General features: G+C 43.2%; 1 protein-coding gene across 2 annotated transcripts in view; it reads right to left on the bottom strand.

Annotated features, from left to right (window-relative positions):
* The window catches only part of Slain2 (SLAIN motif family, member 2), a 64,480-nt gene extending 40,265 nt beyond the window's left edge, over nt 1-24,215 (bottom strand). For both annotated transcript variants that reach the window (NM_153567.3, NM_001113423.2), the window contains exon 1: nt 23,564-24,215. In NM_153567.3, coding sequence (NP_705795.2) covers nt 23,564-23,952 — 389 coding nt within the window. In that variant the 5' untranslated portion in view covers nt 23,953-24,215. The remainder of the gene's footprint in view (nt 1-23,563) is intronic.
* Nucleotides 24,216-26,665: the final 2,450 nt, after the last annotated feature.

Here is a 26,665-nt window from a genome sequence, read left to right as displayed (position 1 = left end):
CCTTTCCGACCCTGATATAGCTGTCTCTTGTGAGACTAGGCCGGGGCCTAGCAAACACATAAGTGGATGCTCACAGTCAGCTATTGGATGGATCACAGGGCCCCCAATGGAGGAGCTAGAGAAAGTATACAAGGAGCTAAAGGGATCTGCAACCCTGTAGGTGCAACAACATTATGAACTAACCAGTACCCTGGAGCTCTTGACTCTAGCTGCATATATATCAAAAGATGGCCTAGTCGGCCATCACTGGAAAGAGAGGCCCATTGGACTTGCAAACTTTATATGTCCCAGTACAGGGGAATGCCAGGGCCAAAAAGTGGGAATGGGTGGGAGGGAGTGGGGGGGAGGGTATGGGGGACTTTTGGGATAGCATTGGAAATGTAATTGAGGAAAATACATAATAAAAAATATTAAAAAAAAAAAAGAAAGAAAGAAACTGCCTTTCCTTGCTTTCCTATGGGAATTGACTGTTCCTTCCTCCATTAGCAGATAGGAGTTAACAGAATGCCTTTTCCAAGTTCAGGGAGACCAAAGGCATGACTCTCCATGCTCACACCCACTGCCTATCACCCAGTCTCTTACTAGCTGACAGCCCTTGAAGGTAATATAAGTTTTTCATCAAATGAAACCTGGTGGCACATCTCAATTTATCCTTGGTTGCATTACTTATGAAACTGGGTAGGCCTACCAGAACCCACAGCTTCCTGAGTCCTGCTCCTTCTCCCCTGCCCTCCCCACTGTTTCTCTTCTCTGATTAAGTCATATATTTTAACTTTAAAATTTTGAAAGTGTAAATTAAATGTTGTTAATACACAAAAGTTATTACCTTTAAGAAGTCCACATGCTTCTAAGAAATGAGCAAATGAAATGTATATTTGTAACAAGTGCTTTTATTAGGATTTCTTTTCTCTTGTTTTTTCTCTTTCTTCTTGTTGTTGTGGTTGTTGTTGAGACAAGGTCTCACTGTGTGGCCCTGCCTGACCTGGAACTTATTTTGTAGAACAGGTTGGACTTGAACTTACAGAGATCTGCTTGCTTCTGCCTTCCAAGTGATAGGATTAAAATACACATGTGCCATCATTTTCTGCTGGACTTTTTTTTCTCTTAATTTTTCTTAACTTTGCCTTCCTAAGAGTAGATCCAGATATGTGAGACACTCCAGCTTACTTATCCTCTGAGAGGCTTACAGGTACTTTAAAGATCAATCAAAGGTTCCTTAGCCAAAGAAAAATATTGTATCAATGTCCTGTAGGCCTCCATTTCTAGCCTTGGATTGGTGTCAGGGACTGAGAGTAAGAGACTGGGTGATAGGCAGTGGGTGTGAGCATGGAGAGTCATGCCTTTGGTCTCCCTGAACTTGGAAAAGGCATTCTGTTAACTCCTATCTGTTAATGGAGGAAGGAACAGTCAATTCCCATAGGAAAGCAAGGAAAGGCAGTTTCTTTCTTTCTTTTTTTTTTTTAATATTTTTTATTATGTATTTTCCTCAATTACATTTCCAATGCTATCCCAAAAGTCCCCCATACCCTCCCCCCCACTCCCTCCCACCCATTCCCACTTTTTGGCCCTGGCATTCCCCTGTACTGGGACATATAAAGTTTGCAAGTCCAATGGGCCTCTCTTTCCAGTGATGGCCGACTAGGCCATCTTTTGATACATATGCAGCTAGAGTCAAGAGCTCAGGGGTACTGGTTAGTTCATAATGTTGTTCCACCTATAGGGTTGAAGATCCCTTTAGCTCCTTGGGTACTTTCTCTAGCTCCTCCATTGGGAGCCCTGTGATCCATCCATTAGCTGACTGTGAGCATCCACTTCTGTGTTTGCTAGGCCCCGGCATAGTCTCACAAGAGACAGCTACATCTGGGTCCTTTCAGTAAAATCTTGCTAGTGTATGCAATGGTGTCAGCATTTGGAAGCTGATTATGGGGTGGATCCCTGGATATGGCAGTCTCTACATGGACCATACTTTCATCTCAGCTCCATACTTTGTTTCTGTAACTCCTTCCATGGGTGTTTTGTTCCCACTTCTAAGGAGGGGCATAGTGTCCACACTTCAGTCTTCATTTTTCTTGAGTTTCATGTGTTTAGGAAATTGTATCTTATATCGTGGGTATCCTAGGTTTTGGGCTAGTATCCACTTATCAGTGAGTACATATTGTGTGAGTTCCTTTGTGATTGTGTTACCTCACTCAGGATGATGCTCTCCAGGTCCATCCATTTGGCTAGGAATTTCATAAATTCATTCTTTTTAATAGCTGAGTAGTACTCCATTGTGTAGATGTACCACATTTTCTGTATCCATTCCTCTGTTGAGGGGCATCTGGGTTCTTTCCAGTTTCTGGCTATTATAAATAAGGCTGCTATGAACATAGTGGAGCATGTGTCCTTCTTACCAGTTGGGGCTTCTTCTGGATATATGCCCAGGAGAGGTATTGCTGGATCCTCCGGTAGTACTATGTCCAATTTTCTGAGGAACCGCCAGACTGATTTCCAGAGTGGTTGTACAAGCCTGCAATCCCACCAACAATGGAGGAGTGTTCCTCTTTCTCCACATCCTCGCCAACATCTGCTGTCACCTGAATTTTTGATCTTAGCCATTCTCACTGGTGTGAGGTGGAATCTCAGGGTTGTTTTGATTTGCATTTCCCTGATGATTAAGGATGTTGAACATTTTTTCAGGTGCTTCTCTGCCATTCGGTATTCCTCAGGTGAGAATTCTTTGTTCAGTTCTGAGCCCCATTTTTTAAGGGGGTTATTTGATTTTCTGAGGTCCACCTTCTTGAGTTCTTTATATATGTTGGATATTAGTCCCCTATCTGATTTAGGGTAGGTAAAGATCCTTTCCCAGTCTGTTGGTGGTCTTTTTGTCTTATAGACAGTGTCTTTTGCCTTGCAGAAACTTTGGAGTTTCATTAGGTCCCATTTGTCAATTCTTGATCTTACAGCACAAGCCATTGCTGTTCTGTTCAGGAATTTTTCCCCTGTGCCCATATCTTCAAGGCTTTTCCCCACTTTCTCCTCTATAAGTTTCAGTGTCTCTGGTTTTATGTGAAGTTCCTTGATCCACTTAGATTTGACCTTAGTACAAGGAGATAAGTATGGATCGATTCGCATTCTTCTACATGATAACAACCAGTTGTGCCAGCACCAATTGTTGAAAATGCTGTCTTTCTTCCACTGGATGGTTTTGGCTCCCTTGTCGAAGATCAAGTGACCATAGGTGTGTGGGTTCATTTCTGGGTCTTCAATTCCATTCCATTGGTCTACTTGTCTGTCTCTATACCAGTACCATGCAGTTTTTATCACAATTGCTCTGTAGTAAAGCTTTAGGTCAGGCATGGTGATTCCACCAGAGGTTCTTTTATCCTTGAGAAGAGTTTTTGCTATCCTCGGTTTTTTGTTATTCCAGATGAATTTGCAAATTGCTCCTTCTAATTCGTTGAAGAATTGAGTTGGAATTTTAATGGGGATTGCATTGAATCTGTAGATTGCTTTTGGCAAGATAGCCATTTTTACAATGTTGATCCTGCCAATCCATGAGCATGGGAGATCTTTCCATCTTCTGAGATCTTCTTTAATTTCTTTCTTCAGAGATTTGAAGTTTTTATCATACAGATCTTTCACCTCCTTAGTTAGAGACACGCCAAGATATTTTATATTATTTGTGACTATTGAGAAGGGTGTTGTTTCCCTAATTTCTTTCTCAGCCTGTTTATTCTTTGTATAGAGAAAGGCCATTGACTTGTTTGAGTTTATTTTATATCCAGCTACTTCACCGAAGCTGTTTATCAGGTTTAGGAGTTCTCTGGTAGAATTTTTAGGGTCACTTATATATACTATCATATCATCTGCAAAAAGTGATATTTTGACTTCCTCTTTTCCAATTTGTATCCCCTTGATCTCCTTTTGTTGTCGAATTGCTCTGGCTAATACTTCAAGTACTATGTTGAAAAGGTAGGGAGAAAGTGGGCAGCCTTGTCTAGTCCCTGATTTTAGTGGGATTGCTTCCAGCTTCTCTCCATTTACTTTGATGTTGGCTACTGGTTTGCTGTAGATTGCTTTTATCATGTTTAGGTATGGGCCTTGAATTCCTGATCTTTCCAAAACTTTTATCATGAATGGGTGTTGGATCTTGTCAAATGCTTTTTCTGCATCTAACGAGATGATCATGTGGTTTTTGTCTTTGAGTTTGTTTATATAATGGATTACATTGATGGATTTTCGTATATTAAACCATCCCTGCATCCCTGGAATAAAACCTACTTGGTCAGGATGGATGATTGCTTTAATGTGTTCTTGGATTCGGTTAGCGAGAATTTTATTGAGGATTTTTGCATCGATATTCATAAGAGAAATTGGTCTGAAGTTCTCTATCTTTGTTGGATCTTTCTGTGGTTTAGGTATCAGAGTAATAGGCTCCATTTCTACCTGTACCAGAGCCATGGTCATTTAAATTTGCTCAATGTCTATTTCTTTCTTCTCTTTTTATTCTTCTCTCATATATTACATCCCAACTGCAGCTTCCCCTCCCTCACCTCCCCCATTCTCTCTCTCCCTTTCACCTTCCCTCTCCTCCAGGCCCCCTTAGAGAAGAGCAGGCCTCCCAGGGACATCAATCAAACACTTGTTATTATTTGCAAAACAAGCTACCCTAGACCAGGCACATACCATTAAATCAGTACTGGCCAAGGCTGCCCAGTGGGAGGAAAGGGTCAGAAACAGCCTCCCACTGCCATTGCTGGGATTCCTGACAGAACACCAAGCTCCTCTGCCATAACATACACGCAGAGAACCTCAGTGTGACCAGTGCAGGCTCCCTGATCTGTGAGCTCACTTGAGTCCAGTCAGGTGGTTCTGTGGGCTGAGTTCTCCTGATGTGTACCTGACCCCTCCCCTCTGGGTCCTCCAGTCCTTCCTCAGCATCCTCTGCAGACTTCCCCAGCTCAGCCTATCTCCACTTAATGCTCTGCTCTGGGACTCTTCATCTGCTCCCATCAGTTACTGGATAAAGTCTCTCTGGTCTCTGGTAATGATTCTGCTGGGCTCTGGTCCCAGAACACCCTGCTTGCTGGACAATCTGTAGGTCAAAAACTGAGGTCTTGCCTGCTTACAGAATGAGCAGCATATTCTTGTACCCTTTCCAATCACTGCCCTGGCTGGCATTCTTGCTTTCAAGTGGAGTATGTTCTCCAATGAGCTCATCTAGACCGTCCATACTTGTTTCTCTTCCATTTTCTGCAGTGTGTTTACCTAATTCACCCTGGTTTCAAAAGGTTTTATCCCCACTGGCTGATCCGAAAAGCCATCTTTGCATTGTTCCCGGGTCGTGCTCTGTGCTCCCTGCAGCCACCTTCGCTGCCCACCGCCTCCGCCAATGCGGACTCCGGACTCAGGCAGCTTTCTCGCCAGAGTCCTCGAACTTGATAATTCCTCACTGGCGGCATCAGACCACCGGCGTGCCCCACCACGTCAGACGCGGCAGTGGACACCAGCTCTGAGATCACCACCAAGGACTTGAAGGAGAAGGAAGTTGTGGAGAAGGCAGAGAATAGAAGAGATGCACCTGCCAATGGGAACGCTCAAAATGAGGAAAATGGGGAGCAGGAGGCTGGCAATGAGGTAGCTGAAGAACAGGAAGAAGGTGTCGAGGAAGAGGAGGAAGAGGAAGATGGTGATGGTGAGGAAGAGGATGGAGATGACGATGAGGAGGATGACGATGTGGACAGCAAGCAGGGGAAGGCCGAGGAGGATGACTAGACCGCAAAAGGAAAAGTAACCTTACGCACCGCACCGTGACCTAGTCACCCTCCACTTCCCGTCTCAGAATTTAAACGCGGTCACCTTCAAAAGGTTTTATCTAGCTTTTCAGTTTTCATGTGTTAAACGGGTAGATCAATCAGTTACAGGAAAAATGTTGATGGCCCCCATAGCCAATCAACTTTTAAAACTACAAATCTGACTAAACAATATTCACTCCTCTGCTAAAACTTCTGTGCCAGTGTTCTCTACCTTTAGGATAGTTTCTTCCAAAATTGGTGAAGTGACTTGAAAAGTAACTGATGATCTACCTATCTAGCTACATACCTACACCCACACCCACCACACACGCACTCATATGGGGACCAGAAATTACCTTCAGGGGTCATTCACCAAGTGCCATTCTTTTTTTTTTTTAAGAAGTGGCCTCTCTTGGGTTGGAACTCTCTGTACGGGCTAATCTGCTTGTCATGAAGCCCCAAGGATCCCTCTCTGCTTCTCCACTGCTGACATTGCAACCCCATATAACCACAGCCTGAGGATCGAATTCAGGTCCTCATGATTTCATGACACGCATTCTACTGACTGAGCAATCTCCCCAGCACTAATATAACTTTTTTAAAAAAATGCAAAGCCTTTTAGGATATAGACGTTTGCAGATATAAGAATAACAACAGCTTTTTCCTTGCTGAAATTAACTCCCATATTACTTTACATTTTGGATTATCTGACTCTTCTATGCATACTCATATTGTTAGATGATGGAAAGAAGACCATAATTGATTGGTTAAATTTATAACTATAGTAATCATTTCTTACTTTTCTGCATTGTAAACAACTAAAAATAGGCTGCCAAAGCTAAGGGCAACAAAGATTTAACTGTATGTAATGTAAAAACAGAAGCTAGTAAAACACTTATTGAAATTTATTTCTTGGGGCGAGGGGGGAAACAACAAACATATTTCTTGAGACTACAATGGAAAAATTTCTTACAGATGAAGGAAAATATCACTTTATATACCTCAAAACAATGGTCTTCTACCTATTTAAGGAGCTAAAAGCAAAAGAATAATGGGGACTTTATCTTTAAAGTTCAGTACACTACCTATTATGCATATTTTATATTCAAATATGTACATGTGAATTTACCCCCCCCCAAAGTGGTCATTCTGAGATTTAAAAAAATAATAATCTCATAGTTTAAAAACTTTAAGGCTAGGGAGCCAGGTCAGTGGGAAGAGCTCTTGCTAGACAACTGTTAAGGACCACAGTTCAGAGCCTCAGCAGCCATGTAAAGTGCTGGGTGGGTGAGGCAATCTGCTTACCATGCCAGCACTTGGGAGGACATAGGGAATCCCTGTTTATGCTGGCTAACTAGAATAGCTGAATCACCAAGCTCCAGACTCAATGAGAGACCCTGTCTCAAATATGAGGTGGAGAGTGTCAGAACAGACACAAACCCACCACCTCTGGCCTCTGTACTCACAAGAACACAAAAGCACAGAAACACCTGCACCCATGTGAACACGGACCCACAGACAGTTTCCATTAATAAAAGTACCTTTAGTTTTATCCACACCTCAGCACAATAATTCCAAACCACTTGATACACTGCCTCACATGAATTAGCCAACTTTCTTAGTCAATGCAGCAACAGTAACTGCTGCTACTATTTTACATTGTACCAAACGCTTGCCAAACATCACACTGCTTGATGAACATAACTGTTGTGGCTGGTGAGGAGGCTCAGTGGGTAAAGTACTTGCCACTGAACCTGATGGCCTCAGTTTATTCCTCAGAACCCACATGGCAGAGGGAGAAAAGTGACTTCCACAAGCTCTCCTGTCCTCTACTCACATGCTGTGGTGTGCGCTCTGCCCTCCCTACCCACCCGCCGGTGTAATGTGGTAAATAACAGCTTTTAAATCTTCATAAGCACCCTAGGAAACAGCTCTCACGGCACTCATTTTCTGATGAAGTCTCTGAAACAGAGTGAGAGAACAACCTGTCCAAGGAAGCACAGCTCCAAGGTCGGAGAGCCAGCACTGATGCAGAATCCACGGCTTTTAAACATTACAGCGCTGCCTAACAACACTGCCAAAACCAATCCAAAATATCTCTGAGATTTCAATACAGTAATCATTTTCACAGCCTATCTTTTCCCAAGCTTTATCTACTATAAAATATAAGTTGTAATTAAGCTCAAGATTAGATTTAAAAACTCATAACCAAAAAATTGTTACTGTATATATAGTAAACAGCCCCTGTGAAGTTTTAGTCTTCAGATAATGATCATGAGCATATGCATATATGTACACAAAAAATACCCTCATATACATTACATATGTTTAATACAGACTGATTCTTCCAGAGAACTTTGGATTTTGTAGCTAAAACAGGCTCTTACCTGTAGAAGTTCTGGTAGTTAGTTTCTGGACAAAATGTCCTAACTTCTAACAAATGATATATTTCCTTTAATTCTACTGTGTACCACTATTATGACTGCCAATGGTTTATCACCCAAGATAATTTGTTAAGAACATTCCCAAAACTCAAAAACTTCCTAGGTTTCATAATGTTTTCCAACTCAATAGTTTAGCTCTATTTTAAAAATTGTTTACCTTTATTAACATATGTTTACTGTATTTTCAACTGTGTTTCTCATTAGTTCTGAAACTTCACTCCAGTTAGCAGTGTTTATAGGCCATTCCTCTATCTTATTCAAACACTCATGCTCTTCCCTGTGCTTTTTGAACTCTGACAGAAAGATATACCCTTCCATCTGAAAGGGTTTCTCTGTGCAGTCCTGGCTGTCCTGGAACTCACTCTGTAAACCAGGCTGGCCTTGAACTCAGAGATCCCCTGCCAGTGCCTACCAAGTGCTGGGATTAAAGACATGCACCACCAAACCCTGCTTATTTTGTTGTCTTAATTAGACTTATTTTACATATGAGCATTTGCCTACATGTTCTGTGCACCATGTGTGTGATTGGTGTCATGGAATCAGAAGAAGGCATTGGGTCCTCTAGAACTGGCATTATAGGTGTTTGTAAGGCACCATGTGGGTTCGGGGTAGGTCCTCTGTAAGAACAAGTGCTTTTAGGAACTCTCTCTCTTTCCAGTCCACGGGTTTGGGTTTTAATCCTCTTCAAATCAGCCTTAGACAAGAATATCCAAGGACAAACAGAAATTTGTTAATGACAACTAAGACAGACCCATTATCCTATTAGAAGGAAAATGATAGCCACAATTCAAGAACACCCACATTCGTGTTCTAAGATTACTAAAAAGTGGCCTTTTCCAAAGCTACTACTGAGGTACTAATAAAGAAATACCACCCAACAATCTGCCATCTAATTTCATGATGGTTAAAAAACGTAACAGTGGATTGGTACCAAATCCACAGCAAGGACCCTGACCAATCCACAACAAGCACTGCCTTGGCAGCTCCCACTAAACCCCATTCCTCAACCTGGTCCATTCCCTAGTTCTTAGTCGCTCTTCCAGCGAACACACTTCTCCAGTCCCCATGCTTACTGAGAGCAGTCAGAAGGCAGGGAGGGAGAGCTTTCCTTTTAGTACCGGACTCAGGAGACGGCCGACTCATCCTCGCCATGCAAATCTAAATTTTAAGCACTCCAGCTTCATCTTCACAAGTTTCATACCGACATCATAATACTGTGCTATTGTGTATCCATTACTCCTCATATTTCATGAAGACCATTATTTTAATCCCTCCACTGGTTTTTACTTATTGAGATAGAGGTTCACTATGTAACCATGGTTGGTCTAGAACTTCCTATCTACAGAGATCCACCTGCATCTTAAGTGCTGGATTAAAAATATACCACCTCACCCAATCTAGAGCTTTATTATTTTTATTTATGTGCACATAGGTATGCCTGTGTAAGTACATGCCACATATGTACAGTATTGGATTGCTTAGAGCGGGAATAGCATGCAGTTACAAGCCAAACTGGAGTCCTCAGCAAGAGCAGCCCACACTCTTACTATCGAGCCACGTATCCAGCCCTAATATGTTCTTCTAATACCCTTCAGAAGAGTCCAAATTTCTGCTACTTGATCACCAAACTATCTCCTTTTAAAAACCACATTAAAAAAAAAAATCACATTATTTGTGGATACGGTTATGGATGTGTTCCTATTAAGAAGGCAAGGAGGCAGGGTCTTAATGAGAGTGCACATGGTGAAGATGGACCCCACTGAGGATAGCAGAGCATTAGCCAGGTCCCCTGGCACTACACACAGGGATTTACATGCAGAACAATCACAACCATGGAGCTGAGTGTTAGTGACACCAGTGATTCAGAAGGCTCACGAGGCCCTTAAGTACGAGAGAGTAAGTTTACTAGTGTTCTCATCTAGACACCAGGGGAAATTCCTCATCTGTTACTATTACAACGGTCATAGAAGGATTCAGTCACATTATTCTACAGCTTTACCTGATTTTACCCCATTATAACTATAACTCGGACTAACTCCAACTAGTTTACTATAACTGAATTTTTACTACATACAAGATGCTGTGTCTTATCTAGAAATATAAAGGTGAATATGATAGTGCTCATGACCTAGACTAGAGACACACAATCAAAACACTACTGTGCTGGGGCTGGAGAGATGGCTCAGTGTAAGAGCACTGACGGCTTTTCCGAAGGTCCTGAGTTCAAATCCCAGCAACCACATGGTGACTCACAACCACCCATAATAAGATCTGACACCCTCTTCTGGTATGTGTAAAGACAGCTACAGTGTACTTATGTATAATAATAAATAAATCTTTGAGCTGGAGGGAGCAGGGACTGAGTGAGCAGGGTTGACCGGAGCAAGCGAAGGTCCTAAATACAATTCCCAACAACCACATGAAGGCTCACAACCATCTGTACAGCTACAGTGCACTCATATACATAAAATAAATAAATACATCTTTTTAAAAATATTTTTTATTATGTATTTTCCTCAATTACATTTCCAATGCTATCCCAAAAGTCCCCCATACCCTCCCCCCCCCACTTCCCTACCCACCCAAAATAAATACATCTTAAAAAAGGAAAAACTAAAACAGTACTGTGCTAAGTATACTCCCAAACAGACATTCATACAGTGATGAGGTAACCTATGAAAGAACAGCAAAAAGGTGAGGAGACTTTCTTAAGAGAGAAAGTTTGAACTGAGGCTTAGATTTTAGCAAGAGGATTAAAAGGAACTGTACGCAAGACATCAGAAGTCTTAACTGTTCAGGAGCTGCTCTGTCAAAAGTCAATGAGCTCAGGGGAAAGGTGAATCAGCCACTAAGGACCCCTGATTCTTGCTATGTCAGCCTGATCTACTATGCATGATAAGAGCTTTTAAGAATTTCTCCATTCCTTACCTTCCCTCAGTAGGAAAGGAATTAGCTATTACTAGAGATATTCAAGAAGGACCTAAAACTAACCCATGCTTCCTTCCACTGTACACACTTCTCTGTTTAAGCTTCTTCTCTTATGGAGACTGCAGTGTTGTTTGTTCTGTTACCACAACAACAGAATTACAAGCACTTACAGGTAACTACTTCATTAAATGCTTTACATGTCTTTCAGCACTCTCACCACAAGCCCAGTCTGCAGTCTTAGGAAGGACATTCCCAATGATTTGGAAGGCAGTCTGGAGGCCCAAGAGCAACTCCACTAAGAACATTCTTCTTCAACTGGAAGGCAGAGAAAGTAGAACTCTGAGTTTGAAGCCAGTCTGGTTTACAGAGCAAGTTCCAGGACAGTGAAGGCTACACAGAGAAAGCCTGTCTTGAAAAACAAAACAAAACAAAACAACAAAAAAATTATATCAAAAACTGCAACTTTAGCTGCCATTTTTAAGAGATGGCATCCAAAACAAACGTGATCATCAAGCCTTCCTCCTCAAACTGCATGTCCATAAACTAAACAAACCAAAGCCAACTACTTTTTCCATAGATAGCTTTCAGGCTTGCTGTAAGTCCCAATTCCCCCTATTTATCAGCTAGGTGACTCTGGGTCTACCTTCCTTTACTATGAAAGGAATGACATACACAAGTCATAAAATAGATTAAACTTTGAAAGCATAATGTTAAATAAAACAAGCCAAAACAAAAGGACAAATATGGCTTAATTCCAACTACATTTCCCTCTCTCAAACAGCTTACAGAAGAACTCAGCCTCAGAAGGTCCCAGTACATACATCACAATATGAAAACCATGCTAATAGCAGAGCACACAGGAGCAGCTGGACACATGGTGGCAGACTACTGAGCAGAACGAAGAAGGGCTAGAACCATCTATTGCCACTCTTAGTAATCCTCCTCTACCAGTTAGGCCTTACCTCCTAAAGCCTCACCCAAAATAGCCCTCCAGCTGGCAAACAAGTACAAAAGAGACTGTGGAGGACACTGCAGATTCAAAATGTAATCAAAAGCTACTTGGCATAATCAAGTTTATAGACACAGAAACCAGAATGGTAGTTGTTGGAGCCTGGGGTGTGAGAAGAGCAATATAGTTTAACTGGTTCAGTTTCACCTGGGAGGCACAGTTAAAGGTGAGATGGGTAGCTGGTATAGCGGCTCATCCCTATAATCACAGCCCTGGAGACGCTGTCTTGGGCTTACCAAGTTTGAGAGGAAGTTCACAGAACACATCTCAGTCTACTTCTGATTTTACTTTTCTACAATTTCATGATATACACAAGTTCCTGACATCTCTGCAAAAAGCATGACAACTCATATTATTTTTCTTAGAAACTCAATCTACAGTCTGCATAGTGGATTTAGGGGGTTCATGTCAGCAATAAGGGTTATCTTAAAGTTAAGGAGATAAAAGCTAAAACCCTGGCTTTGGGATGCTAAAAACCAGTCCGCTAACCCTGACTAGCAGTGCAGCCCATACTGACCTCTCACCTATTTTAGGGCAGCACAGTAAGCAGAGATGTAACATAAACTCATTTAGACACTTCTTCAAACACATTCTCCCCTTTTGCCCATGAACAAATTCTTTTTTCTATTAGCACAATTCATAGTAATGAGCAACGTTAGCTGAGTCCAAGAGATGACAGCTCTTAACCCTCTCCACAATAATGAATACTCAATTTATCCTAGACAGCTGCAGATACATATACATACATATATACATATATATACACACATATATACACACACACATATATATATGTGAGTGTGTGTATAATATGCTATAGGTCAGGGTTTTTCTAAAAGCATTAAATTATAAATATAAAATAAGAATGGCATTGTGGGTGTTGATTTCAAGCCAGCAGGCAAAGACAGGTATGAATAAAGCTGCCCGTGTAAGGAAGTTTCCACCTTAGTACAAAGGACATAGCTATGACAGTACAGTGACACAAGCCACCAAGTGCTCAGATACCTAGTGAAAGCATCACCTGCATGGAAAAAAGAAAACCTAAGAGATCCTTGGTTTTCTCAACAGTTTCCATCAGAACCAATGGCTGAGGGGAAATAGGAACTGGGTTTGCTCTGACTGCCACAAGCTAAGGACATATAAATGATCAAAACAGAGCTCAGCCAGTGTGGACCACGGAGAGGTAGCTTTTGAACAAGTCCAATAGCGTGACTTGGGAGGCCTCCTCAGAAGTTTATTTGCTTGCCATACATACAACAGAAGTCTTCCATACCTGGAACCCATGGAAATGCTGGGTGGGCCCGGCAGCTCATCTATAATGTCAGTCTCTGAAGGAGACCTCCACAACCAGCCCCATTCATCTGACCCTAGCAAGCTGACTGGCAAGACTAACGCCCTTCATCCCAACCCAGCAAGCAGATTGGCAGGACTAGCCATTTCATCAGCGAGCTCTGGGTTTGACTGAGAGACTCTAACTCAACAAATAAAGTAGAAGAGCTATCAAGGTAGATTTCTGACATATTAAACTTGGACACACACACACAAATTTCATGCATCCTTGCCCATAGACTTGAATATGTGTGTATATACATAAGCACAGCACACACCAAAGATAGGAAAGGGAATTGTCCATCAAATCCACTCCTGAATATTAGGAAGTACAGACACTCAGATAGCTGCACCATCAGTCAGAGCATTATTCACCACTACCATGATGTGAAAGCAATGTTTTCCAGCAGTGAAAAAGTGTGACATATACAATACAATGATGAAATATCACCTAGCCTTAACAAAGTAGGAAATCCTGTCAAATGCTATGACATAATAGATTCTGAGTAACTTATGCTAAGTAAAATAACTGAGTGGCCAACAACAGATATAATTCCAGTTGTATAAGAAGGAGCCTAGAGTAGCACAGACACTGAAAGCGCGTGGAATGGTGACTGTCAGGCAGGAAAACAGTCACTGTTTAGTAACTAGGCAGTTTCCATTGAGGAATATAGAAATGGCCTGCAGATGGACACAAATATGAATGTACTAATGTCAATGTCACTGAACCGCATATTTGTGCTTAACAGCTAGGAGTGGTGGCTCATGCCTGTAATCAACATTTGGAAGATGATTATTGCAAGTTGCAGAACCACCTGGGTAACCTAAGCAAGCAGAGGGAGACCCTGTATTAAAAACAAACAAACAAACAAACAAACAAATGGCAGCAGAGACGGCTTAAATGGAAAAAGGTAAAGTGTTTGCAACAAGCACAAGATTTTCAGTTTGATTCGAAGAAATCATGGGATGGGGGTTGGAGAGTCATGTATGATAGTGTGTGCTTTTAATCCCAGTCCTGGGAAGACAGAGGCAGGGAGATGGTTGGGCTCCCTGGCCAGGCAGCCTCACCTAGTTGGTGAGTTCAAAGTCAGTGAGAAAAAAGGGAGACAGCACCCAAGGAATTTCCTCTCACCTCCGTGTGCACCCACACGCAGGCATCTACACAAATATGAACATGCATACCAGCAAAAAAGAATGGTGAGCAAGGTTACATTTACATTATTTTACTTCAAATAAATCTTGAAGAATACAAAGACCTAAAAGACTTCTCAAAAAGCTAAATAATAAATCTACCATACGACCCAGCTATCCGATTCTCTGACATTTGCCCAGAGGATTCAGCATCCTCTCCCCAGATACTTTCTCAGCTGTGTTCACTGCCACTCTACTCTCGATTAGCTAGGCAATACAAACACTCCAATGTCTTTCAGCTGATCAATGGATGATGCAAATGTGGTATACATGCACTAAGAATACTCTTCAGCTATAAAGAAAAACTATGTCACAAAATGTGCAGGTTAAATGGATGGAACTAGAAAAGAGCATACTGAGAGGTGTCACAGTCAAAAAGACAAATATAGCCATGTTCTCTCTCAACAGAGGCTGCTAGCTCCAGATCTTCAGATACGAGTACCTACCCTGGAGTAATCCCAGAACCCAGGAAAGTAAAGAGGGGTCACAGAGGGTGGGGAACAGCAGGACGCAAGTGATATGGAGGAGGAGACTGGAAAGTGGGGAGACAGTAATTGGGGAGGAAGATGGCAGGATAATACAGAAGGAAAAGGAAAGGGAATGTTTTTGAAAAAGTGACAGGGATTCATATTTTATACTCATCTAACATTGCATAGTAGTGTGTGTGTGTGTGTGGTTTAGATGAAGTTGCCACTTGGACAATGCCCCCCCCCATCCCCAAACTAACAACCACCACAATCCAGTATATGAACCACACACACACACACACACAAACATTAGAGTTGTTGGTGGGATAGTCTAAGAGACTCCCAAACACAGACTATTGCTGTTGCCCTTGGCTGTCTCCTAGAAGTTGATGGCATGTCCCTATTGCTGAAGACACTTTGCACTTTGGACACAGGACTCTCAGTAATTAAGCTAAATCTGATCCAAAAGCCTCCTCCCTAAGAACTATCCTTTATAGTGGTAGGAGGTGCTATGTGTGCTGCTAAGAGAGGCAAGCAATCAGTAGTCCTAGCCAGCAGTGATGCCTATGAACCACAATAATGATCACCAAGATAGCGCTAAACTGCAGCAGTGCCACTTACATCGTCGCAGTAACCAACAGCTGTCTAGCTGCTCTGAAGGGCCACGCAACTGGAGAGAAATTATGCCCAGTCCTGAACACCAACTATCCAGACTATTGACGTCTTGGATCTCAGAGGAAGATGTACCATTGCCACTCCTAAACCTGCAAATTCTTAACTGCGTTCTTCTCACCTCTTGTTAAAGCAGTTTCTTTATGCAGCTGATGGAGGATATTACAGGAAGCCACAACTGGTCAAAATGCTCAGCCCCAATTGATACATCTACAACACAAGACCTGCATCTATGGCTCAAGAAACACTGGGGGCAGGGCTGAAAGAGCCAAAGGACTAGGAAGTCTTCTGAGAGACTGTGCTATCTAGTTACTACAGGAAGCTCAACAATATGGCTGCCTAATCAATACCTAAACAATGATAACACCAGCTGACATACATGGATGGAGGAAATGCCATTGGGCTGCACCCCTAGACATAGTGCTACAGGCAATTAATACATGCTGAGAGAAGGAGAACTGCAGACTGTATTTGTATATTTACTCATGTAAGTGTAACAATATATTAAAGAAAATAAATCATAAATTTAAAAGGAAGCAAGGTTTGGGAGAACATGTGAAAGGTAATGGAGAAAGGGGAGGGAAATAATGTAATAATATTTTAATTAAAAAATAAAAGAAATTGCCGGGTGGTGGGGGTGCATGCCTTTAATCCCAGCACTTGGGAGGCAGAGGCAGGCAGATTTCTGAGTTCGAGGCCAGCTTGGTCTACAAAGTGAATTCCAGGACAGCCAGGGCTATACAGAGAAGCCCTGTCTCAAAAAACCAAATAAAGGAAAAAAAAAAAAAAAAAAAAAAGAAATTGCTGTCTATGGTAGTGCACACTTTTAATCTCAGTATTCTAGAGGCAGAGGCAGGGCTATCTCTGTGAGTTTGAAGCCAGCCTATTCTATATAAGAGATTTTCAGGTCAGATAGTAGGTCCATTTAAGGAAAGGGAAAAGGGAAAAAAAGGAAAAAAGGGGGTGTGGAAGAGGGAGGAAAGAGAAGGAAAGGAAAGGGAAGAAATTTTAGAAATAAAGTCAGTCAGGTGTGTGGCATATGCCTTTAATCCCAGCACTCACGAGGCAGACAGAGGTGGATCCCTGTGAGTTTGAGGCCAGTCTGGTAAACAAAGTGAGTTCCAGGATAGCCAGGGTTATGCAGAGAGACCTTGTCTCAAAAACAAATCAAAACTGTAAAAGTAAAAAGTAAAAATCATAATTTAAAGAGTTAAAAGTAAGCTTACAGTGATGACACATGCCCACAATCCGAGTCCTCATGTGGCGAGCAGTGAAACAGGAGTGCATGTAATTAAATGTCACCACAGCATTACTAATAACAGCCAATGGTGGCAACAACGCAAATGCCCACGTACAAAGGAATGGATACATAAATTCCAGAACAATGATGCCAGTGACAAGCAACTAAGGCAGAACAGATAAACTGCTCGTCACTATTAAGACGTTGTGCATCAAAGATTCTTCCAAGAAAATGAGATCACATGGTATGGGGCAAGAACATGCGCAAGCCATGCACACCCAGAATCTACTCTTAGAGCCTACAGCATAAAGACAATGCAGTCAGAAAAAGGTCAAGTGGAGCCAGCGACTAGCTCCATGGTAGAGTGCTTACCTAGCATACCCAAGCTACTAGGCCAATCCCTAGTGCAGAAAAAGAAATGTATAAAGGGTTCCAATAGACATTTTTCGAAAAGAATTAACACAAATGGCCAAGAAATACAGGAATTGCTCAGTATCATTAGCCAGTAGAGAAATGCAGATCAGGGGGCCGGTGAGATGGCTCAGTGGGTAAGAGCACCCGACTGTTCTTCCGAAGGTCAGAAGTTCAAATCCCAGCAACCACATGATGGCTCACAACCACCCGTAATGAGATCTGATGCCCTCTTCTGGTGTGTCTGAAGACAGCTACAGTGTACTTACATATAATAAATAAAACTTTAAAAAAGCTTTAAAAAAAAAAAAGAAATGCAGATCAGAACCAAAATTATATTAACAGAAGGTATACAATTAAAGATGGACCTAGCAAGTGCTGACAAAGACGCAGAAGAATCAGAGCCCTCGTATACTGCTTGTGATGATGAGAAGTGGCACAGCTTCTGTGAAAAACAGGCTGGCAGTTTCTCATCAAATTAAGCATGGCGATGCCATTTGGAGTAATTTCACTCATAGGCACACACCCAAAGGGGGAAAAAAGAAAACATATGTTCATCCCAAAATGTGTAAATAAATGTCTTAATAGCATTATTTATAATAGCCAAGTGCTGGGAACAATCCAAATGCCCACCTACAAGGGAACGGACACATGAAACCTGGTAAGTCACACATTAGAACAGTGTCCAGGCACATAAAAGGAAGAAAGGATAAAGGTAATATTATGACATGTGCTACAACATGAACAAACCTTGGAAGAATATGCCAGATGAAAGACAGACACAAGGGCCGTTTGCTCTAATTCACCTCCATGAAGGGCCCAGTATAGGAAGTCTGATAGACAAAGTAGACAAATGGAACCGAGGAGAGGAAAACAGGGAGTGACTGCTATAAGTCAGTGTCCGTCAGTGGTGAGGAAATGTGCCCGAGACAGGAGGTGAGAGCTGCACCGCCCTGTCTGTTCCACAAGTCACTATCCTGTAGGCTTTCAAACACGCCTATACGGCTGGAGAGATGGCTCCATGGGTAAACACACCTGCCTACCACCAAGCCTTCCTACCTAAGTTCAAAACCTGGGACCCACAGGCAGAAGTTAAATCAATTTGAGGAAGCTGTACTCTGAATTCCATGTGCCCACTTGTGACATGAACACCCCCCACAATGAGTAAATAAATACATTTAAAAATAAAACATGCATTATAAAAATGTGTTAATTAAATGGTATATCATATACTATAAAATTAAATTCAATAATGAAAAACTTGAAAAAAAATTGCAGTAACATCGGTAGAAAGAAGCAACAGTCACAATCACAAACAAAATACATCCGGACACTGAATATCTAAGACAAAAATATTTCTGTCATAATCAGTTTGTTTGGATGGAGAAGGGAGAACATCCTTCCAAGAGAATCAGTGCTCAAAGAAACTATTAAGCTCAAAGAGCTAGTAAGCCAAATGTAGTTAAAATATGCTTAGCCCTACCACTCTAAACCATGAAAAAAATAACAAAAACTTTATCATAAAATCACTGTGGATCAGAAATATGGAGGAAAAGGTTATGACGAAAGGTGGTAGTTTCTACAGAGAATAATAAGCAGTATCTAGAAATTCCAGAGCAAACTGAAAATAAGATTAAATAATGTTTATGAATTTAAGAATGGACTGATTTCATAACAAGTAGATGCATAACCACAAAAAAACCAAATTCATTCCAATTTCCGCTTTAAGGGAATGACTTCACTGCAGGTAAGAACCATGCAGGCTCATTACAGCTTAATTACAGTCTAGTATTTGCCAAAATCTTTCAGAATATTCACAGAAAACCAATGTCACATGGGCCAGACAATAGAAAGAATTAATAGCCAGTGAATAACCATAACGGGCAGTAATAGACTGGTGTTACTGGAGGGAGGAGTCAACTTGAGCTGCATACTTGAGAGTAATTTGTCTGTCACTTAGCTCTTCTGTCAACAATCTGAACAAATGCAGCCGGAGTGGTTAAGAGCACTGGCTAGTCTTCAGAGGACCTGGGTTCAATTCCTAGTCCCCATATGGCACAACCATCTATAACTCCACTTCTGTAACTATTACAAATATACATGCAGGCAAAAACACCAATGTGTATAAACACACACACACACAATCTGAACAAAGGTCTACAACAAATGTCTACTAAATATAAAGATACAAAAAAAGATTAGAAAATAGGTAGTAATGCCTTAGTCAAGACATTGAATGAAATGTAAATGACATGAAATATAAAGACCTTGTCTTTAAACTCAAAAAAAAATCTCACAAAAAAAAGCCAAAATTAGGGAGACACAGTTTAACATAATTTAATGGAAAACACAGGGTAGACAGAGTAGGTCATACTACTAGTACCTACTAAACTTAGTAACAGAAGTTGAAACTGTTAAAGACTAACTGTTTAAAATACAATAGCAGGGCTTGGTGCACATCTGTAATCCCAATATTTGGGAGGTTGATGACTGTCATGAGTTCAAGGCAGTCTGGGCTATATAGTAAGAGCCAGCCTGGGCTACAATATGGGACATCTCTAAATTAATTAATCAGTGAATCTGATTACTTTTTTTCTTTCTTTTCTTTTTTGTTCTTCTTTTTGTTTGTTTTTTCAAGATAGGGTTTCTTTGTATAGTCCTGGCTGTCCTCGAACTCACAGAGATCCACCTCCTGAGTACTGGGATTAAAGGCATGCACCACCACTACCTGGCCATTATTATGTCTTAACAATAGCTCTTGGTTCAAGAGATATAGTACACACACTCTGGTTACCTTAAAAATGGGAATACAATTCTGGATACCATATCTGATAATGAGCAACTAAAGTAAATAAAGAAAAAAAATTAAGTCAGCCAAGTAGGCTGGTTCATGCCTTTGATCCCAATACTTGGCAGACAGAGGCAAAGTTTGAGGCCAGCCTAGCCTACATAGTTCTAGGATAGACAGAGTGACACAGTAAGACCCTGTCTCAATAATAATACTCTACCACTATTATTATTATAAAGAATTATAACATCTAAGAAATTATTCAATAATCTGAAATTGACTCTGAAGAAAACGTTCAACATATGGTGGGAAAAGGGGCACCAGGAACACACTAGTAGTCTTCAAATACATGTACCACCATACATAAAAAGGCAGTTCATGTACATAAGCTGGTGTTGTATTTGGAAAACACAAAACAATGGGAGTATCAAACTTTAATGAAGAGCTGAATTCTAAGCTTAGTGTCACCGTTTACTGTGTGTTACTTGATGCCAAGATAAAGTTTCCTTACACCGAAATTGATACCTACCTCATAAATATATAAGTTAAGTCTAATTAAAGGCAAAACTGTTTTAATCCCACACACCCCATATCACTTAATGCAGTAGTACCCAATCCTCTTCATTCTCTTTCCTGGACTTTTCTGAGTTATTTGAGAGCAACGGTTTTTCAGACTGAAAGTTGCAACCCATCTGCGGGTCTCTAAGTCAGGCTAGTAGTAGCTAGTATTTTCCTCATAACAAAATACAACAGAATAGAAAGTATTAAAGCGCACCACTCACAGTAAAGTATCCCCTGTTATTCATACGTAGGTTGTGCACTTTGTATCATGAGGCTGAGCCCTCGGGGCTATCCTCCACTACTGCCTAAGTGTGTTCTAGGAGATGGTAACTAGCTCCTTGGGAACTCAATTAAGTTTAGGAAACAAGCACAATCCCTGGAGAATTTATTATGGCCAACACAGATCTGCATTTCCAAGGAGCCTAGCATGAAAGAAACCTGTTACTTTTGGTAATCCCTGAAATTTATACCAGAAGCCAGTTACTTTTCCATATAGTGCTACTACTTAGCACCTTCTACATTTTGTGGCATAGACTAGGGGCAACAATTTCTCTAGATGAAAATGATATGCAACAGAAACCAGCTATGGAAGGTAGGTTTCTGGCTTGCTGAGAAAGCAAACTTTACTATGAACTCTCCCAGCCACTGACAGCCACACCCTCCTACTACTCAGACACACCCAAGGCACTTTAACTCTGATTACTTTAACTCTCCCCTGACCTATCACAGTTAAAATCCAACTCAGGCCCAGATTTTAATACCCATAAGCCTTTACAGGAAAAAGCATAAGATAACTATAGCACCAAGACAGGAAACCGGGTGAAATAGTAAGCAGGAACCCTGTGGTCAAAACAAACTCCTGGCATGCTTACCTAAGGGACTTGCTTTACCTTGACAAAGCCATGCTCAGAAACCAAAGCAGCTAAAGACTTGCTTGGTGCCTGGGGGAGTCAATGTGCTCCACCAGTCCATCTAAAATGGGCTGATGAGTGCAGCCAATCCTCATTACCATGAGCATTCATCTCCTCGTCACTTGGAAGGGCTCTGATGATACTTGGATGACTCTGGATGCTTTCAAAGTGCATACCTGCACAGGATCCCTTCAGAGGACAGGGTGGCTGACATGAACCGTCTAACTACTCAGTTCTACTAATGCCTGGTATCTCTTGGCAATGACATAAGAAGCAATGCCTGTCATTCATATGGTCCTACACACAAGTTACCAGTACTTCTTGTAGTTTTTAACGTAAAATGCTGGACTGTTCCTAGATGCCACTCTCCGACTTCTACCTTCTCCTGAGTTTGCCCCAGGATCTGGACCAAGGCGCTAGCGTCTGCACAATCAGCATTCCTGTTCTGTAGCTCTCCTCTCACCTCACGGTGTATACATTCTATCTTGTTTAACTGCCCAAGACTTAGCTCTCACTAGGACTGCCAGGGCCTCACACACAGGCATCAGCACTTAAGAATCTTTAGACTCTCCCACAGCAGGGATCACATGTGAACTCACAAAATAGTGTTGATTTAAATAGCCAGGCTTAAGGCTACCAGTGCCCAGTCCTGGAGAATTTATTGTATGCCAAGCCACCCACTGCTAAAAGTACATGTGGATTATCTGACTTAACCTTCAGAACTCTACACAAGAATGATAATTTTCCTCTGAGGAAAAAAGTGACGCTCAAAGTAACTTCTCCAAGGTCAGAAACCTTTAAAGTGGCAAATCTAGGGCCTGCATCCAGGCAGTGCTTAGAATTCTTCAAAGTTAGAGGCCTGGATACCAGTCCACGAGAGGTTTCGACTTCAGAGAAGTTTTAATGTCAACAGCATAAACGTTCTAGCTAAAAGTTAGGACTTCAAGAACGGATGAATTATGAGGATATTTCCAGCAGGTGTTTTTTTAATCAAAAATAAAACTCGAGGGAAAGCTTCTCATGGCCTACCGAAAAGTGTGACTTTAAGGTGTGGGGTCACCTCAGCTCGTCAAGAGGTGCCTCGTGATAACTCCGGCTTTGGTCTAGATTTTTAACTAGGACCCTTTCTCTGCCTCCAGGATGGCAGGCACGGAAATGATAGTCAGCTTGGATAACTAACTATTGCTTCACGGCTCCGAAATTATGTCGTATGCAATTCTTGTTTTCCAATATAAAATTCAGGGTTCCCCGATCCACCACCGACTTCACACAAAGCAGCCCCATCCCTCTCCACTGCCCTCCTCACACAAAGCAAAGCTTTACTCCCCCCACTACCCAAAGGGGAGTGACGTCCACCCGGCCTCCCCACAAACATCCCCATCTCACTCCGGTCCAAAGCACTGCCTGCTAGTAGCTACTCTCTATGTCCCCGCACCTGGTTGTTACCTCTTGAAGCAGACCCCTCCCTACAATCCAAACCGCTCAGACCACCATCCGAAAGCCCGTCTTTCACACAAAGCAGGATCCCTTCCTACGAAGCAGCTTGGTACCCTCTGAGTGCTCTGAGCGTGCGGGCCCACGGGGGACTGTGCCAAGCCACAGATCCCATCTGGGTCCAGTTGGGTCCTGCACCCAGAGGTTCCACGACCCAGAGAACTAGCTACAAACCCGTTTCCAAGGCACGCCTCGAAACCCCCCAACTCCAGCGGACCTGCCCGCCCGCAGCAGAAACAGGCAAAAGCCAGCGTCCCCACCACAAGCCGAGCCCACCCTGCTTTCCCCCAGGGACACCCCTCCGCCCCGCAGGCCCACCGGGCCCAGCGCCCCGCGCTCACCAGCTCTCCTCTTCCTCCTCCCAGCCTGACAAGCGCTCCAGCTCGTCGGGCCGCAGCGGCTCTACCTCGTCCAGCAAGCCTCCCTCGCCGGCCGCCAGCAAGGAGGTGGCGTCCCGCAGGTCCTCGCTGCTGGTCCGTCGCGGGCCGGAGCCCGCCCCGCCGCTGGCCTTGGCGCCCAGGCCCAGCGGGAAGCCCCGAGGGGACGCCGCGCCCGACGAAGGGGTGGACACGCCGACCCGAGCTGGGCTGCCGGGCCCGAGGAGGCCTGCACCCTGCACGGCTCCCGAGCGGCTCCTCAGCTGCTCGTTCTGCTTCTCCAGCTTCTTCACCAGCTCCTGCAGCTTCCGCACCTCCTGGTCCGCGTTCACATTGGAGTTAACGTCCTCCATGCCGGCCGCGCCGCCCGCTCCGACTCCCCAAGCCGCAGGGGAAGCGCGGGGTCGGGGGGAAAGAGAGGCGTTACCGCCACCGCTCACGCTAGCCGAGGCGCCGGCATAGAGCAGGGCCAGGCCCCACCGCCAGGGTCTCCCCGGCTCGGGTTGCGAAGCGCCGCTGGCCCCAGCCGAACCGCCTCATCTGCGCCGGCTCCGCGACTGGGGGAGGCGGCGCCAATATCCGGCCTCGGCAGCCATCTTCCCTCCGTCCCTCCGCCCCCTGCCGGCCAGCCCGGTCGGTGACCTCAGAGCGTCGGGGGAGGACGTGGCCGCCCGCGGGCTGAAAGAACTAAGCGCCCGGCTCGCGGTGGGGCGGGGCTGGAGGCGGGGCCTGAAACGGGACAGGGCCCGGAGGGGCGTGGTCATTGTTTGGGGCGGGGCCCCGGCCGGAAGGGGTGTGGTGGGCGCCGGCAAAGGTGGGCAGGGCCCGGCCGGGCTGGGCTAAGCTATCGCTGGAGTTTTGCCCTGGCCGCCTACCCTCCCCAAAGCTCATCGCGGGCGGGTGTGAGACCCAGAACCGGACTCTGGCTCCGGCTCCGACTCGGGCTCGGGCTCGGGTTCAGCCCCGCCCTAGGCGTCTGTGCGGAGACTCGCGGTCGGACGGCCCCGCCTGGTCGCATGGACCGTTCCCTTGGTTTGTTTGGCAATACTGAGTTGGTTCCTGCTTGAAACCGGAGACTGTCGGAGCTGGCAGCAGCCCCAGAGACCATCTGTGGCTCGTCCGTTCCATCCCCTGAAAATGAGAACCCGAATCCCGAATGGTTCAGAGCTCGGAAGTCAAAATGATAACCGTAATTTGTTGAGTGGTTCCTATAAGCCAGACACTGCGCTAAGCACTTTTAAAGGCATTATTTCATCCGTTTAAAACACGTGGGCAGGGGTTGTTTTGTTTCGTTGGCTTAAGGTTTACAGGTCCAGAGACAAGAGGATGATGGAAAACACTTCTGTACTAATCTTTCAACGGTAGTAATTAATGTGCATTGTATTCCTTGGGTTCTCCCTTCGCCCCCAAAAGACTTTTTAATAGTATGTCTTGACTTTTTGGGTTTTTTGAGGCAAGGTTTCTCTGTGTATTCCTGGCTGTCCTGAGACACGCTCTGTAGACCAGGCTGACCTCGAAAAACTCATCCTCTGCCTTTTTTTCAAAAGCTGGGATTAAAGGCATATGCTCCTTGAATTTTTTTTTTTAACTTGTACATGAAAAGTATTCAAGCAACCCGTTGACAGGCAATAGAGAATGTTGAGGGGTGGTAAATGTAAAATTCTGCCCTCGGTGGCATCTGTTTATAATGCGTACTGGTGGAAGCGACTGCAAACAAAACTTAAACGCTTTTTTTCTGTCATGTTGGCTCACTCTTCCACAGTTGTCAGTTGTGAGCTGCTTGGTTTACTTATACGGTAAGCAGCCAACCGTGCCTGGTCTCTCAAATTTTTGGCTGATGTTTGCAGTTGACTCCAATTGCCTCCTCCACCCTCGAACCAGTCTTATTACACCCGAACCAGTCTTATTACACCCGGGTGTGGACTCACATAAGACTTAACCCTCCTGCCTTTCCATGCTGTATTTTCCCTGCTTCGACTACCCTACCTACCATGTTTGATGCCTCTTTGGAAAAACCCCTGAAGGAGTTACTGTCTTTGTGCTGACATCACCTCAATAGTTGGCTACAGATATTTGTAATTTTTAATTACATTTTTTCCTAGCAAGTCTTTGGCTTGATCTGTACAGCTGATTAAAAGGAATCATTCCATTTTCCTTGCTTATGAGGCTGACAAAGTGCACAGTCAGTGCCTGTTGTGCTGAAATTAAACGGAAGATATGTTTTGATAGCCCAACCCCCAGACAGACACCAAAATTAAATTCTTTGAGGGTGCTACAGTTTGCTGTCAAGTATAACTATGTCCCTAGCTATACAGACCCATTAACAGGATGCCTTTGTAAAACAAAATGCATTATCTGTGTGATGCACATTAAATGTTATGACACTGCCTGACATATCTGATCTCATTGCTGAAGGAATCACCACCAAGATGAAATCACACATCGCAGTAATACATTTACATTATCAGCTTATGACATGGAGTCCAACTCCCATGTTCGCCACATTTCTAATGAATTCTTTAGACATACTCCTTGACAAAGTCAGTTACCATTATGAAGTTAGCATCAGCGGTCTTGAGAGAGCCAGAGGTCATGCAGATCGGTGATCAGAATCCGCTCCGCTGGCAAGGTCTCCTCTTCCCATGAACGTGGTCCTTGAACTTTTATTTCTCTCTCTTTAATCTGGGCCTTGCCTTTTGTCCGAATGTGTAAATTAGGTGATCTCTAATAACAAATCTATTACCAAGAAGTGAAGGATTCTGGTGAGTCATGATTATAAAATAGAAGTATGAATATGCTCATACAGAGAAATCCATAGAAGACATTTTTTAACCCAGTTGCCTTACTACACATTGTTTTTAATTTAGTAAATATTAAGTGTGTAGTAGATGGTCTGTTCTGTGTGTGTAATAGATGGTCTGTTCTGAGCACCTGATGGTTTAATCATTTGTTAGCTTGTCTTGTAGTTCCAGTTAGCCTTGAACTTACTAGGAGTCTGGAATGCCCTTGAACTCCTGATCTTTCTGACTCTATCTATAATAAAGTTTGTATGCCAAGAACTGAAGT

The sequence above is a fragment of the Mus musculus genome, chromosome 5, assembly GCF_000001635.26.
Source record: "Mus musculus strain C57BL/6J chromosome 5, GRCm38.p6 C57BL/6J".
In the NCBI taxonomy this organism is placed as follows: Eukaryota; Metazoa; Chordata; class Mammalia; order Rodentia; family Muridae; genus Mus; species Mus musculus.
The sequence above is the reverse complement of the archived record's forward strand: the minus strand, read 5'-3'. Positions and strand labels throughout refer to the sequence as shown.